The sequence below is a fragment of the Xiphophorus maculatus genome, chromosome 3 (genome assembly GCF_002775205.1).
Source record: "Xiphophorus maculatus strain JP 163 A chromosome 3, X_maculatus-5.0-male, whole genome shotgun sequence".
NCBI lineage: Eukaryota > Metazoa > Chordata > Actinopteri > Cyprinodontiformes > Poeciliidae > Xiphophorus > Xiphophorus maculatus.
In genome coordinates this window covers 17019973-17033488 of record NC_036445.1, presented here as the reverse complement: position 1 = coordinate 17033488, position 13516 = coordinate 17019973, and the positions used below count along the sequence as shown (strand labels likewise).

Genomic DNA, 13516 nt, shown 5'->3' with positions numbered 1-13516 from the left:
TTGAATCAGCTGCTCTGGAATAGAGGCACATCTAAAACATGCAGAGCAGGGGGGCCCTGAGGACCGGAATTGGGAAACGCTGCACTAATTGAAAAGCACTGGATTTACAGTTGTTTAATTAAGAAGCAAATGAAACTTGAAAATATTTTTAGTTTAAAACCTTATTTATTTATTTATTTATTTACCTTTTCTAACGGTGTTATTCACGGTGATTCACTTTGACAGTCAAGGCTGACAGAAATAAATTAATTCACAATATGCTTCAGCAAAGGGATATGTAATGTTTTAAATTTGAAAGACTTTTGTAATGATTTTCACATTTATTTTATTATAAATGTAGACATTTTACATATATGTTAATATTTCTTAATGCACTTTAACATTTTATATAAGCTCATGATTATTAAGATCAATCTGTGTTCAGTTTATCTATTTATTTATTATCAGATGGATGGATGCTACCTACGCTATATACTGTCACATAGATACGTCTACAATAAAATATAATTAAAATGTGATTATTTTTGTTGAAAATGTAAAAGTTAGTGTTGTGTTGTTATCATTGAGGATTTTGTTTACATTGCAGAACCTTTTCTATTCTGCTGTGTATTAAATCTTCTTTGCCTGTCATATCCTCCTGAGACCCAGCAATACATTTTTGTCCTCTGTGGAGGACATAGGTTTTTTTGTTCATAACTCTGAAACCATACATGCCACTGTGTTAAATCCTGTTGGTCCTTAGAGAGGACATCCTGGGCCTCAAAATGTGTTCATATTTGCCACAAGAGAGTCCCGATGTCCTCTCCAAAGGACATACTGTAATAAATAAATAATAACATGTTTTGAAACTTTTTCAATTGTAGTGATGTTTTTCACTCCAAAGAGTCATGTAGTGAAAAAAAAAAAATTCAAAAACTTTTTTTTTTCTGGGTCTCAGATATTCTATAAATGTACTTTGGTAAAATCCATACATAATTAGTGTATTTAAGGGTCTAGAAGACACTGACATAAAGAAAAAAGAACAGATGTAGTCTGTAATGTGACTGATGTTTTTAATATTTCTATCTTCTTTATGTTTTCACAAAAGAATGGCATATAAATTATTTATGGAAAACCAAAGCCAAACATTTTATTTTATAATTTACATTTGCACCCAAAAAACAGGCTTGAAAAGTAAAAGAAGATGGAAAACTCAGTTTAAATTGGACATGGGATTTACCTCGACATTAAATAATGATTTAGGAGACAAAACAGGAACGTTGCAACACATTTTGATGTGTTGCTGCTTTTTCATTTTACACTTTTACCTTCTAAATTTCAAAATATAAAAAAAACACATGGTTTGTTAGCATTTATGTTCCACCAGGACACCATTACGTTTATTCCAGAGATAATCCAAGCTGATAGCTCATAAAAGCCCCACCAACCATTGCTAATCCACCACTAAAATCTACGGTACTTTCCTGGTTCTGGTTGGAAGACGCTCCAGATCCACAACCAGGAAATCTTAGTAGCAAACATGTTTGGATACGAAAGCTGGTAAAAATAGATGGCATTGAAGAATGTTGCTTGTTCACCTTTCATATCTTCCTTATTTAGTGTTGTGTTAAATGAACATCTTCATGTTTGATTAATGCCCCGGCCAAATAATTTGAGTCACAATGATACACTAATCTGAACAAGGCATGTCTTATCTTATTAATTATCTGTATTACTTTATGGCAAGAGCAGGCAGGTTTCAAATATAACATAATGTTGGTGTGTCTAATTTAGCTCATAATACCTCTAATAGAATCCTGTATACTTAAACTAAGCTTGATTTTTATTATTTTGGTCATGTTTTGCAAAATCATCCAATGTTTCTCTAAAGTGATGCTTGTTTTCTCCTGAACTACTGTTGTCACATGTTTACCTGTAAACTCCCTTTTTGGCCACACCTATAAAGAAAAGCTAATTGTTAGTGAGAAGCTGTCACTCAGACATGAAGCGCTCTACTGCCATAATCTTCTTTCTGAACACTGTTAACGTCATCTCTCTTGGTAAGAATGACCTTTGCTCAAACTCAACTATAAAGTTAAATGTTGTTTATTAAATGTTATACTTTGGATGTTATTGAATGTATTGGTGTATACAAAATGTTACAAAATCATGTTTAGAAATAGGAAGCACGTGTTTTTCTTCTGTATCCAACTTTAAGTGTTTATTTCCTCTTTGTTGTTTTTCAGTTCCCCATGAAATAACATATTTTCTGGGCTGCTTTGAGAATGGCAACACTGCGGTACAATTTGAATTTGATGGTGAGGAAATGTTATATGTTGACTTCCAAACAGACGAGATAGTTTACACTGTACCCACCTTCATTGATCCTGACCCTGGCCAGGTTTTAGTTGGCATGAGTATCCTTCGTGATGCTCATGATAACAAGGAAGTGTGTTCAGAAATACTAGGTGTGCTGAAATACAAAGATAAATCTCCACAAAAAGAAGGTAAATAAACCCTATCGTTAGTTTTCTGTGATGACAATGTTGATAAAATGCTGGTGAAACTTTGGTTTGTTCTTTGACTTTCGTTAGATGCTCCGAACTCCATGATCTTCTCCTCTAGAGAGGTGGAGCTGGAAGTTGAAAACAGCCTCATCTGCTTTGTAAATAATTTCTATCCACCTTCCATCAACATCAGCTGGACAAAAAATGGCCACCCAATATCAGAGGGGGTGTCACTCAGTCGATATCATCCCAATAAAGATCAAACCTTCCGCCAGTTCTCAACTTTGACCTTCACACCGAGTGAGGGGGACATTTACTCCTGCACTGTGGAGCATCCCGCACTGGAGTCACCTACAACAAGAATCTGGGGTAAAGAGTTTTATTATATATGCAGAATATTACAAAGACCAATAAAGGCTGTTTCTGTGCGTGTAAGGCATTTCATATATTTATTAACTTTCTCTACAGAAGCAGAAATCATCAAAAAGGATGAAAGTCTTTGGCCTGATATTTACTGTGGAGTCGGTCTTGGTGTGGGCTTGTTGGGAGTCACAGTCGGCGTGTTTTTCATTGTCAAGAGTCAACATGTAGCATAGTTTTTTAGTTTTTAAATATGGTAAATTGTTACAATCTTCAGGTATTTGGGTTATGGTTCTCATTTGTGTTTTTTAAAATCATTTCCTTGTTTATTTTGTTTGTTAGGTCTTGCCATATTCCGTTCATTTCTGTATTCATTATTGTCAGAAAGGTGTTGTCATAAAGTTTATTACTTTGTGTTTAATTTCTTAGTTTATTCTTGTGCTTTCTTTGTTGTACATTTAGTAGTTGTTTTAGATCAGTCTTGTTATTTTATCCTTAGTCTGTAGTTTCTTTTGAGGCTCCCATCTGTAGTTGGAACTCGGAAAATCCGACTTCCCACTCTAAAAAAGCAACTGGAACGCCCCCTGAATTTGGGCTTCATACTAAAAATTTTGGAGAAACTCCATTTACCCTAAGCTAGGGTAGTTGGAGTAACTTTGCGTTTCAGTCTGGTAGCACTTCACATCAACAACATATTGTGGTGTAAACATGTTTATTTTACAAGACACACTTGTAGTGCATCTGCTGAATAAATTAAAAGTGGTGTTTTCTCAAGGAAATAAAGCTTAAATCAATGTTTTTAAGAGATACTGTAAACAATGGCTACTCTGGCATCACCATGTTGAGATACCAACTTCTCCAGCTGTGCTGTGACCTCAGGAGTGACATTAATTCAGCTCCTGATTGTTTGTTGCTCAATCTTTCTGCTCTACCCTCTGTAAGTTTTCTTTTTATTATTCATAACAATTTTATTTTGCCAAAGATGGTCTCTGTTCTTAGGTCCCATGTACAGCATCCCATAATGTTTTGCATACTACTCATAAACAAAATGTTTTACACCACATTAGATGTCATTTTTAAATTTATGAGGCCTAAATTATAGTTTACCTCAGGATTTCATGGGGTGGGCACTTGATGTTTTTTAAATGACTACATAAGAAACTGAGACTGTTGTGGAGAGCTGGACCACTGCCTTAACACACATCTTTCAATATATGTTTGGAAAATAAATGCAAATAAATATTTTAAAAAATTATAAATACTGTCTGTATTTTTTCACCCTTGCTTAATAAACAAAAAACTGGTGTGAGTGTTAAGCTGTAAGTCATGTTTCTATGGTTTGAAGTGATGTTACTTGTACTACGAAGGATGATGATGAAGAATGAAACAGTTAAAAGAATAAAAAGAAACTTACTCAAACTGGTAGAAACACAGAGAGAGAGAGAATATGAAACAAATGAGTGACATGAGGAAAGGCAACAGGAGAGTCAAACACTTGATTATTTCTTACATTTATTCTTTGTACTACTAAAACTGCATGTTAGACAGATTATTTGACATTAACAGAATTGGAGAACAAAAACTATTTATGGATAAGCAAGCGCGCCACGCCTGCACTGAAAACAGTAACATTGGTGGATTTGTTTCTGTACTTCCTCATTGTTGTTGATCAGAACCAGTTAGCTCTCACTCGGATCTCTGTTGCCAATCTAAGAGGATGGCTCAGGCTCAGGGCTGCTCTGTTTTCCTGGTGTTTTTTCTGGCGTTTTCACCAGGAGGTAAGTCACTTTAAGCTAATGCAACTTGTATTTTTACTGCTTTCCAATTACAGTTGCTTCTGTGTTGTTCAGATGTAAAATGTGTTTCTGTAATCATTGAGCATTTGCCATTTTAATGAAAATATTTCCTTATTTTAGGTGCTTTCTATTTGACTGTGCTGGAACGGTGCCAGTTTAGCTCAACTGACGGTCATGATGCCGTGTTACTGGATCAGATTTACTTCAACAAAATACTGGAAGGACAATACAACAGCACTGTAGGAAAAGCGATTGGGTACACAGAAAAAGTTGAAGCACTTGTCATTTTTCTAAACAACAATACTGGGTTTATTACTCACGAGATATGGAAAACAAACCTCTGCAAAAGAAATACTCCACTGGCACAAAAACTACTAACACCAGGTAATTTACAGACAAGGCAGCACAAGGGAAATCAAATTGATGTATTTTTCTGGATGAAATACACATCCCTGGATTGAATACAGTCTAATCTTTTTTGTCTTGTCCATGTTTTCTAGTGGAGCCCTATGTTCAGTTGAGGTTAGAGAAGGCAGAGTACAGTCAACATCAGCAGATGCTCATCTGCAGCGCGTACGACTTCTATCCAAAGCAAATCAGGGTGACGTGGCTGAGAGACGGAAAGGAGGCCACATCTGATGTGACATCCACGGACGAGCTGCCCAATGGGAACTGGCTTTATCAGATCCACACCTACCTGGAGTTCACACCTAAACCTGGAGAGAAAATCACCTGCATGGTGGAGCATGCAAGCCTCAAGAAACCAAATCTTTATGACTGGGGTGAGAACGTCTTCATGCACACAGAAAATGTTTATATGAATAAACCATTTTATGCTCAAGGCGTCAGCGGTTATTCATCTAGACTGTCTTCCTTATGAAAACACTTCAATGATGAGCACCCCAAATATTATGATAGTAATTTGATGACTGTAGTCAAACCATGTCAGATCTGACACATTAAGTTTGTGTCAAACTGAGACACAGTGTTTAACTTCCTCTCTAAATTCAAAATCTTCTTTGTTTCATAAGATGGCAAATGGATAGATGAATGCATAGATGGGTGCACTGGCATAAATGTAAAACCAGACATTGAAACAAATATGGAGCATTTCAGTTTAATTTAGTGTTTATGATGAATCTGATTTTAGAGCCGGAGCCGGATTCAAAGTGGAGTAAGATTGTTGTTGGCTCAGCAGGGCTGCTGCTCGGTTTGGTGTTTTCAATTGCTGGCTTCATCTATTACAAGACAACATCAAATGGTGAGGCAATATTTCACTTTAAACTTAAAAACACTTTTATAGCTGACTTCAGTATCTAAATTATGTTCATGTTTAAATCAATTTTATTGAAACATTTTCTAACCTTTTTTGGTATGTTTTTTTAAAAATCCAGGACGGGTGGTGGTGCCTACAACAGAGGTGAGTTTTATTCTCTTCATCTTTTCTGTGTGCACCTGTATACACCTGATTAATAACTTTATTTATTTGCTATCTAGGATGTATGTCCAGAAGAAACCCTTTAGGCTGCAGAAATGTTGAGAAGCCCCACACACATCTATCAACCACTGGAAACTGGTCTTAATATTTGAGAGACTACAAGCCTTCACATGCCTGAAGTTTTTATCATTTAGCCTTTTACACATTTCTGCAGACAAAAATATTGCAGCATATTTATTTCATACTGTACTAACACACTATTGTAAAACTGCAATAAATAAACCTGTTCTTTGTCATTTTCTTCCAGTTCATCACTGGGATGATACAAATACAAAGTCATTGCATTTCATTTTAAAAACCTTTAACGTCGAGATACTGCCCAAACAATCCACATCACTATCTAAACCAATCTTCTGACTAATTTGAAATCAAACTAACAAATTGCACCCGTTTTAAAAAAAAACAACCATGCAAACAAGATTAATAATTAAAATTTATTTTAACCTTCTGTGTTTGTTTAACTATGTGTATAGGGTTAGGAATAGGATTAGGGTTAAATTAAAAACCACTGAGCTTGGAATCTCAGTCCACTAACCAGCAAGTCAGTGAAGTGACTAAAACAGGAAAACCAACAGGAGAGAAGTGGCAGATTTTTGTCTTCATCTGTTAGAAAGCAATACAAATCTGTTTAAAACTGAAAAATATCCAGACAATGCATTCATTAGGTGATTGCCAATTATAATGATTATAATGTGATTTTCAGTTTATGCAATTTGGGATATGTCAGTAATTTTCTTTTTAGAATATATTTCTTATACTTTTTCTTTTCTTAAAGTCACTACAAGTGAGTCTCACTTGTGAAAAACCCTGAGGCCCTGATGCTTCCTCATACTTAACAACAAAGTTAATACGCGTTTGTTTGTGAGAACGGTAACTTATCCTGATTCTCTGAATAGCCACACCTAGCACTTAATTACGAACTACTTGGACACCTTCACTGTCATGACAGGTGGTGCAAAGGAATGTTGTTTGTTCACCTCTCAGCTCTGCTTTTTTATTGTTACTAAAATGTAGAGAACCAATTTGGTTTGTTGATCAAACAGTTTAGGTCAAAATGGCCCACTAAGCTGAATTAGACCTACAAGATTATAAACTATTCTTAATTATCTGAAACGTAGGTTTACCTGACAGAGGTGCATTTCTCTGGTAGCCATATTTAGCTTGGAATATTTTTTATGCAGCTGAGGAATATGAGGTTTTATTGTATAATAAAAGAAGAAAACCTACAGGTTCTGAATGAGATTGATAGGACAAGGAGCATTGGGAGGGTAAGAAGTAGTGCAATGGAGGAATGCAGCAAAGACACAACAAACACTGAAGCAGAAGTAGAAAATGATAAAAGGAACCAAATGAGCTAATCAGAGGTACAGCTGTGGCAGGTACGTCAATTGCTTTTCTTGCTTTTTTGACAGCAGAGCAGGTGAGAGTCCCAACAACTGAGGTATGCTCTTGAATTCAGTCAATATATTAGTCATTTCTAGAAACATTTATCTAACTCAGTGATTTAAAAAAAAAAATTTTTACATTATTTTTTTCTTTTATACATTCTACAGGAGATTCCCGAAAACAACCTTTAAGTTTAAGTTTAGCTGGATCAGTTGCAAAAGGTGTTGAGTTTGATTGCAGCTTCTCCCTCCATGAAACACTGGACAAGGGACCAAACATTGTCCAGCTTAATGCTTTGTTTGGCATTTTTACAAGACCCATTTTAAGAACTGCAAGGCCACTTCAATCTGATTTTAAGGTTGTGTAAAAAGTCCACAAAGGTAGTGAAAAGTCCCTTTTTTTTCTTTTGATTTATCATACAATAATCTAAATTATTGGGTAACATTTTCAAATTAATCTGTGATGTGACAAAACATATTTAAAGGATGTCACTTTATTAAAAATCATTGTGAAATCCACTGCATCAATTACAATTAGATTTTTGTCTTTTAGAGATTAGAAAAAGTGCAAAATTTGGGAAAACCAATCAGTTTTATTTGTGGCATACTTATCGAGTCAAGATCAATGATAGACTTTTCCATGGCTGTGTCAAAGCTCCTGCTTGAATGTATTTGAATGAGGTCGATTACTCATATCATTATTTATTTTATTATTTCTGCAAGCATGAAAGTGTGTAAGCGTACTGCTTAAAATCTATATAAATGTGTGTATTTTTATATGAAAGAACAAGATGATTTGTACAACTCATTTTTATGTGTATTCCTGATAACTATGAAATAAATTTTATAATTAGCAGAAAATAAATTAAAATGTATCTTAATTTATTTATTTGTTTTTACCTTTATGTGACATTTAATCAAGTTGTATTAGTCAAGTTGGTAAGAGTGAATTTCTTTTTCAGTTTTTGAGTTTTTTCCTTTAATTTAACCCTCTGCTTGATAAGAGATATCTATAAAGAGTATAAATACACACAGCAGCAGATGTCAGAATGTGTTTATCTACTTTATGTTCTACTTTTGTCTTGGGCAAATTAAAGTACATACTTCAAACATAAATTTCATGCTAAGAGAAGAAGAACCTGTTATAATTGTTGTGATATTTGCTGAGGAATCTTTCAGAAGAAAATCGTTGCACCAGACCTAATACATTTTTTAATTTACAGTCAAAGCTGGAGAGATTATTGCTCTGTGGTGAAACATACAGCATACTAAACTTTAGCTGTCAGTTAGAAAAAGAAAAAGCATTGCTATTTGCTAAATAATTCATATTAAAACTGAAACAACTGTCACAACTTGACCTATCTACTGTTTGAGTTCTGAATAATAACTAGGGGCAAGACATTACAAGACACAGTCCATCCCAAAAATTAAGTACAGACATTGGTAAAAGCCCCAGATATTAGATTATAGAAACAGCATTTTCAACGTGTCATACCAAGTTTCACAGATAAATGCGCCTTTTATATAAGTTGTTCTGAATGACTGACAAATTAAAACCCTAATGTCTGATCAGTAACTAGAAGGGAACATTCGCCTGTAAGACTCTACGCAGGGCTTATTAGCCCTGCGCTCTGCCTGCGCCAACGCCGCCTTTATGCTCCAACATAATGAGCCGCTTTGGATTTTATTTCATTTTTCTCTTCTTGTTAATCAAAAGCCCGAGTGTGATTTTATTCCTGTGTTTCGCCATTTATGTTTACATCCATTGCAGAACCCGCTAGGGAAGGAAAAAAGCAGCTGAATCTGGTCGATGCAGGCAAAGTGATGAGGATGTAGGTCGTTCCGTCCAGCATCCGTCTCATTTATTTACAAACACGTCACGGATCTCTCGTCCTTGTCTCTGCGAGGATGGCGTCAGACCCAAGTGATGGACTGTGCTGTTCCTGTCCCGGAGGTCGATACCAAAAACCAGGTCAGACGGGGGTGGTACCTCACCGGGCAGCGATAAGACCCGCAGGATGCTTGATAAGAGATGACTATAAAGCAGAGACACAGAGCTGTGCAGACAGAGGGTAGGACCCAAACCAACTGGTAAGACTCAACTTCTTATTTCATCCACAGGATATTATTTGTTTTACCCTACAGATGAAATACTCTGAGCCAGCTAGAGAAGCAGCAGCTTTAAATTAATTATGTTTTTCATTTATCACAAATTTCTGTTTCATCAAAATTTAGTTGATGCCATCTGAAGGAAGACGCGGTGAAGTGAAAGGTGAAATATTTCATTCTGATTCGGTATAGGGATCTGATAGAGATTAATGCCTGTAATATATTTATAAATCCAATAAAAGCAGGAATGTTTCCATCACTGAATTAATGTAGTGTAGTACATCCAGAGACATTATTTATATTTTGCCCGGATTTGATCTATTGTTGCAGACAAATGTGTTGGTCTCACTGGTAAATATGTGCAAAAAGCCTGGAAATAAATTTTCAATCACAAAAGCTTAATTTTGCTATATTTTAGAAAATGTAACTTTTTATCCCATGAACCCAGAGGCGGTCCTAGCCTCTCTGACGCCCCCATCCCCCCACCCTGCAACGAATTTGTTGCTTGGGGGCACTTAAGAGTTGGGGCATTTGAGGACCGGATGGGAGAAGAAGGAAGTGTGCGCTTATGCCGTCCCCCATAAGATGCCACTCTGGGCTTTCGCCCATGTCGCCCATATCGAAAGCCACCACTGCCGGTACCTCTACCATTACCTTTAAAAAATAAATGTAACCAAACATTTATAGCTTAAACGTTACTTTTAAGTTGATCTGATTTCTTGCAACTTCCTATTAGTGATTCAGGAGTTCCTTTTTCCTGGGAAAAATCTGAATATAATGTGGCACAGTGAACTATTTCTTTCAACTATTTTTCATTACGCTGAATCAGGATCCTGTGGAGGATTGTTGTGCCGTAGTTCCTAAAAACCAATCAAAATCCTGGAAATCCCCTCAGACGAGGCGTGCTAAGATCAGCAGCAAGCAGGGTGCGCTTACTCAACACAACTTATTACTGATACATGTAAACAACACAAAACTAATTCAGAGAGGAACTGATCAAACGACACCCCACCACTACTGCATTAACCCAACGCTGCCCTAGATAAATGTCGCCACTGCAAGGACTTTTATTTATGTTTTTCCACCACATGTTAAGCATACTAAGTGCTGTCTTACTAATAATAATAAGAGGGCTGCCAACCATTGCCCTATCATTGAGGGTTTTTTTTTTGAGGACTGATGGATTTTATTTCCCATGCTAAATAAATGTGCTCATACCAGAGGTAATAAATAGAAAGTCGTGTTTATTTCAAGGCTTCTTAGACTATCTTTGTTGTCCATGTCTGTGTTTATTTGTAACTTTTATCACCAGTTGCTGACCTACATGTTAATTTTAACTCATGGTCAAATATCTTGGCCTTACCCTGTTTCTTTTTAACAAGCGTGTTTGTTTTTCTGTTTCCTGCACAGCTCTTCTTTGACACAGATTTATCTTCATCCTAATGGGTCTCATCCTGTCTGCCTGGCTGAACGGCCCAGCAGCTGACGGAGTCCCCTCTTCTCCATCAGCTTTCCCTCCGCTGGCCGTCCCAACCTCGTCCAGAGTCGCCCTCATCCTGAACTCCTCCGCAGTGTCTCCAGGAGACAGACGCTCACACTGGAGCTCGCAGCACCACTCTCCTCACTTCCAGCTCTCTCAGTGCAAGCAGGAAGTGACACGCGCACCTGCCGAGCTCAGCAGCGATGGGGTCAGGGCCGAGGTGGGGGTGGAGAGTGGGCTCCATGTGTGGGAGGTAACTTGGAACCCTGAGCACAGAGGAAGTCATGCAGTCATAGGAATTTCGAGGCAGGACTGTCCTCTGCAAGACTCGGGTTATAAAGTTCTGGTGGGTGGAGATTCCCTGTCTTGGGGATGGGAACTACAAACCAATCAGCTCTGGCATGGTGGAGAAACTCTGGCGTGTTTTCCGTGTGAAAGGAGGGGGTCTCTTAGATTGAAATCCTCAGACTCACTGCACAGCAAAGAGACAGATGCACCTCTCCGTATTCCTGAACGCGTCCAGCTGGTCCTGGATGCTGATGCAGGGACTCTGGGGTTTGCTGTCCATGGCAGCTTCCTGGGTGTTGCATTCAGGGGCCTTCCTCCTGGAGTGGAACTGTTCCCAGCAGTAAGCAGCGTGAGAGGAGGAGCACAGATTGTATTGCGCTATCTGAATGGAACTACACGTAAGGGCCCAACACTTGAATTGTCTTGACAAACCAAGTTTAATACTGACATATTTGTTTCTACTACATTTGCAGGTAATCCTCCTGCCCTGAAGGCTCTGTGTGGACTATCAATTCTGCAGAATTTAGGGCAACAAGGGCAGAACCAAGTGGACAAACTGCCTCTACCACCTTTACTCCAACACTACCTGCTTTCCTCTTTCTAATTCCCTTGCACATTTACATGCAAACGCTTTTGCATTTTCTGTTAAATACATTTGTTTGTATTGTTTGTGCAATACCAGCAAGTTGTTTGTACTGTATTGTATCAACTATTTATTGATAGTTTTATAATTGAGAAACTCACTTTGGATAATGGTATTTAAAAACCTTCACACAAGCCTGATAAGGACTCCTTCAACTACAAACACATGTAAATAGTCTGAATGTTTGTTTTAATAAACCAGACTTGCGGATACATAAACCTTTTCCAGGTATCAGATCTTTCTTTTTTCCTTTTACTTCTGAAATATTAAAGCATCGTCAGTACGGCCTGTTCAAGCTGGTAGATGGAAATGTCACGCTAAGCTTAAAAACAGTCATGCTGAAAACAATATTCCTAAATTGTTGAAATTGATTTTAATACTTTGAAGCAAATGTGATTTCAGGTTGTGATCCAGAAAATGCAACTTTGATGAGTTGTAAGAAACATCCAATGATGAGTGCACGTGTATCTTGTTGTTTATTTTACAGCATATTTTTTTGTTCACGCTATTGAAATGATTAAAACGGAAAAGTTCTAGTTTTCTTAATGTATTTATTATTCTTCCCTAAATGTCATCGAATTCATAGTTTTAAATTAAGTTAAGCACAAAATTATCCACACCTGGCAGATTTAAATTTCATATTGTTTTATTTCCACCAACAAGTGCATTTCTGATATGGAATAAGACAGGTATGTCTCAAGAGGCAATAAAACAATGTATACTGGGTATCAGCTTTGAAAAACAAAACAAACAATGTTTACATTTTAATTAAAAAAATCACTTGTCAAAAATGATTTCCATAATCAATGGTAAAATCTTCATTGGCATTACAGGTAATTAATCCTTCTTGTTACTTCTTATTACTGCTGGCCACCTCATCCTCTTCCCACAGGTTCAAATTCCAGTTCAAGCCTGAACTTTGACTGGGCCACTCCAAAATGTGGGCCAGTCAAAAATTTTATTTTGAACTTATCTACCAATTTCTGCCATCCAAACATGCATGTATATTGATGCTGACATGTCATTTCTGTGTCACTGTTTGTTTTAGGTAATACTTGATGGTGCAATTATTACTCCACCAGTATTTGATGAACTGTGTCTGAACCGCTATTGTTATACTAAATGATTTGAACAGATTTCATTTAGTTGTAGTCTGGATATTTTTTATGTGAAAAACAAATTGTGCAAAGACAATAAAAGCTTCAAAATTGGAGAACAGAGAGTGAAATTCACCTTCTATGTCTATCTGTCCTTTTTAGACCATTTTAGACCGCGCATTGATGCAAACACGTTCACCAAAACAGCCTGGGCTGACTAAAACAGTCTCGAAATACTATAAATTTATGTGATTCTTTTATAAGTTTATTTAAAAACAGAAGCATTAAATCCAACTGCTGCCAGAGGTATTAAATGTTTTTAGACGGGGATGGGGAGAGCGTTGTTGCCACAGCAACAAGATGAGGAAAAGGCT

The 13516-nt window shown here is 36.8% G+C and overlaps 3 protein-coding genes across 5 annotated transcripts; all 3 read left to right on the top strand.

The window, feature by feature from the left end:
* Window positions 1–1634: 1634 nt before the first annotated feature.
* LOC102223319 (H-2 class II histocompatibility antigen, A-U alpha chain-like) lies at window positions 1635–4150 on the top strand. Its single transcript, XM_005810580.3, has 4 exons — window positions 1635–2039; window positions 2226–2486; window positions 2574–2855; window positions 2955–4150. Exons 1-4 carry the CDS (start codon window positions 1982–1984, stop codon window positions 3080–3082), a joined length of 729 nt encoding a protein of 242 aa, XP_005810637.2. The 5' UTR covers window positions 1635–1981; the 3' UTR covers window positions 3083–4150.
* Window positions 4151–4530: 380 nt separating this feature from the next.
* On the top strand, window positions 4531–6381 carry LOC102219346 (HLA class II histocompatibility antigen, DQ beta 2 chain-like). 2 transcript variants are annotated; one of them, XM_023329344.1, is made up of 6 exons: window positions 4531–4624; window positions 4763–5026; window positions 5143–5424; window positions 5841–5903; window positions 6037–6062; window positions 6140–6381. In XM_023329344.1, the coding sequence occupies exons 1-6, from the start codon at window positions 4564–4566 to the stop codon at window positions 6164–6166; spliced, it is 723 nt and encodes a 240-aa protein (XP_023185112.1). In that variant the 5' UTR covers window positions 4531–4563; the 3' UTR covers window positions 6167–6381. The 2 variants fall into 2 exon arrangements, with proteins under 2 accessions (XP_023185112.1, NP_001273222.1); NM_001286293.1 differs by having other exon boundaries at window positions 4564–4624; window positions 5793–5903; window positions 6140–6166.
* Window positions 6382–8855: 2474 nt separating this feature from the next.
* On the top strand, window positions 8856–13255 carry LOC102223577 (SPRY domain-containing SOCS box protein 2-like). 2 transcript variants are annotated; one of them, XM_014473133.2, is made up of 3 exons: window positions 8856–9616; window positions 11045–11800; window positions 11876–13255. In XM_014473133.2, the coding sequence occupies exons 2-3, from the start codon at window positions 11077–11079 to the stop codon at window positions 12004–12006; spliced, it is 855 nt and encodes a 284-aa protein (XP_014328619.1). In that variant the 5' UTR covers window positions 8856–9616; window positions 11045–11076; the 3' UTR covers window positions 12007–13255. The 2 variants fall into 2 exon arrangements, with proteins under 2 accessions (XP_014328619.1, XP_023186222.1); XM_023330454.1 differs by lacking the exon at window positions 8856–9616 and adding an exon at window positions 9672–9797.
* The last annotated feature ends 261 nt before the right edge of the window (window positions 13256–13516 follow it).

Bases quoted from the DNA above. Each gene is read 5' to 3' on its own strand.
- LOC102223319 (XM_005810580.3), top strand. From the start codon at position 1,982: ATGAAGCGCTCTACTGCCATAATCTTCTTTCTGAACACTGTTAACGTC. The intron at 2,487-2,573 runs GTAAATAAACCC...GACTTTCGTTAG, and splicing joins TAAATCTCCACAAAAAGAAG to ATGCTCCGAACTCCATGATC. The intron at 2,856-2,954 runs GTAAAGAGTTTT...CTTTCTCTACAG, and splicing joins ACCTACAACAAGAATCTGGG to AAGCAGAAATCATCAAAAAG.
- LOC102219346 (NM_001286293.1), top strand. From the start codon at position 4,564: ATGGCTCAGGCTCAGGGCTGCTCTGTTTTCCTGGTGTTTTTTCTGGCG. The intron at 5,027-5,142 runs GTAATTTACAGA...CATGTTTTCTAG, and splicing joins ACAAAAACTACTAACACCAG to TGGAGCCCTATGTTCAGTTG. The intron at 6,063-6,139 runs GTGAGTTTTATT...TTTGCTATCTAG, and splicing joins TGGTGGTGCCTACAACAGAG to GATGTATGTCCAGAAGAAAC.
- LOC102223577 (XM_014473133.2), top strand. From the start codon at position 11,077: ATGGGTCTCATCCTGTCTGCCTGGCTGAACGGCCCAGCAGCTGACGGA. The intron at 11,801-11,875 runs GTAAGGGCCCAA...CTACATTTGCAG, and splicing joins CTATCTGAATGGAACTACAC to GTAATCCTCCTGCCCTGAAG.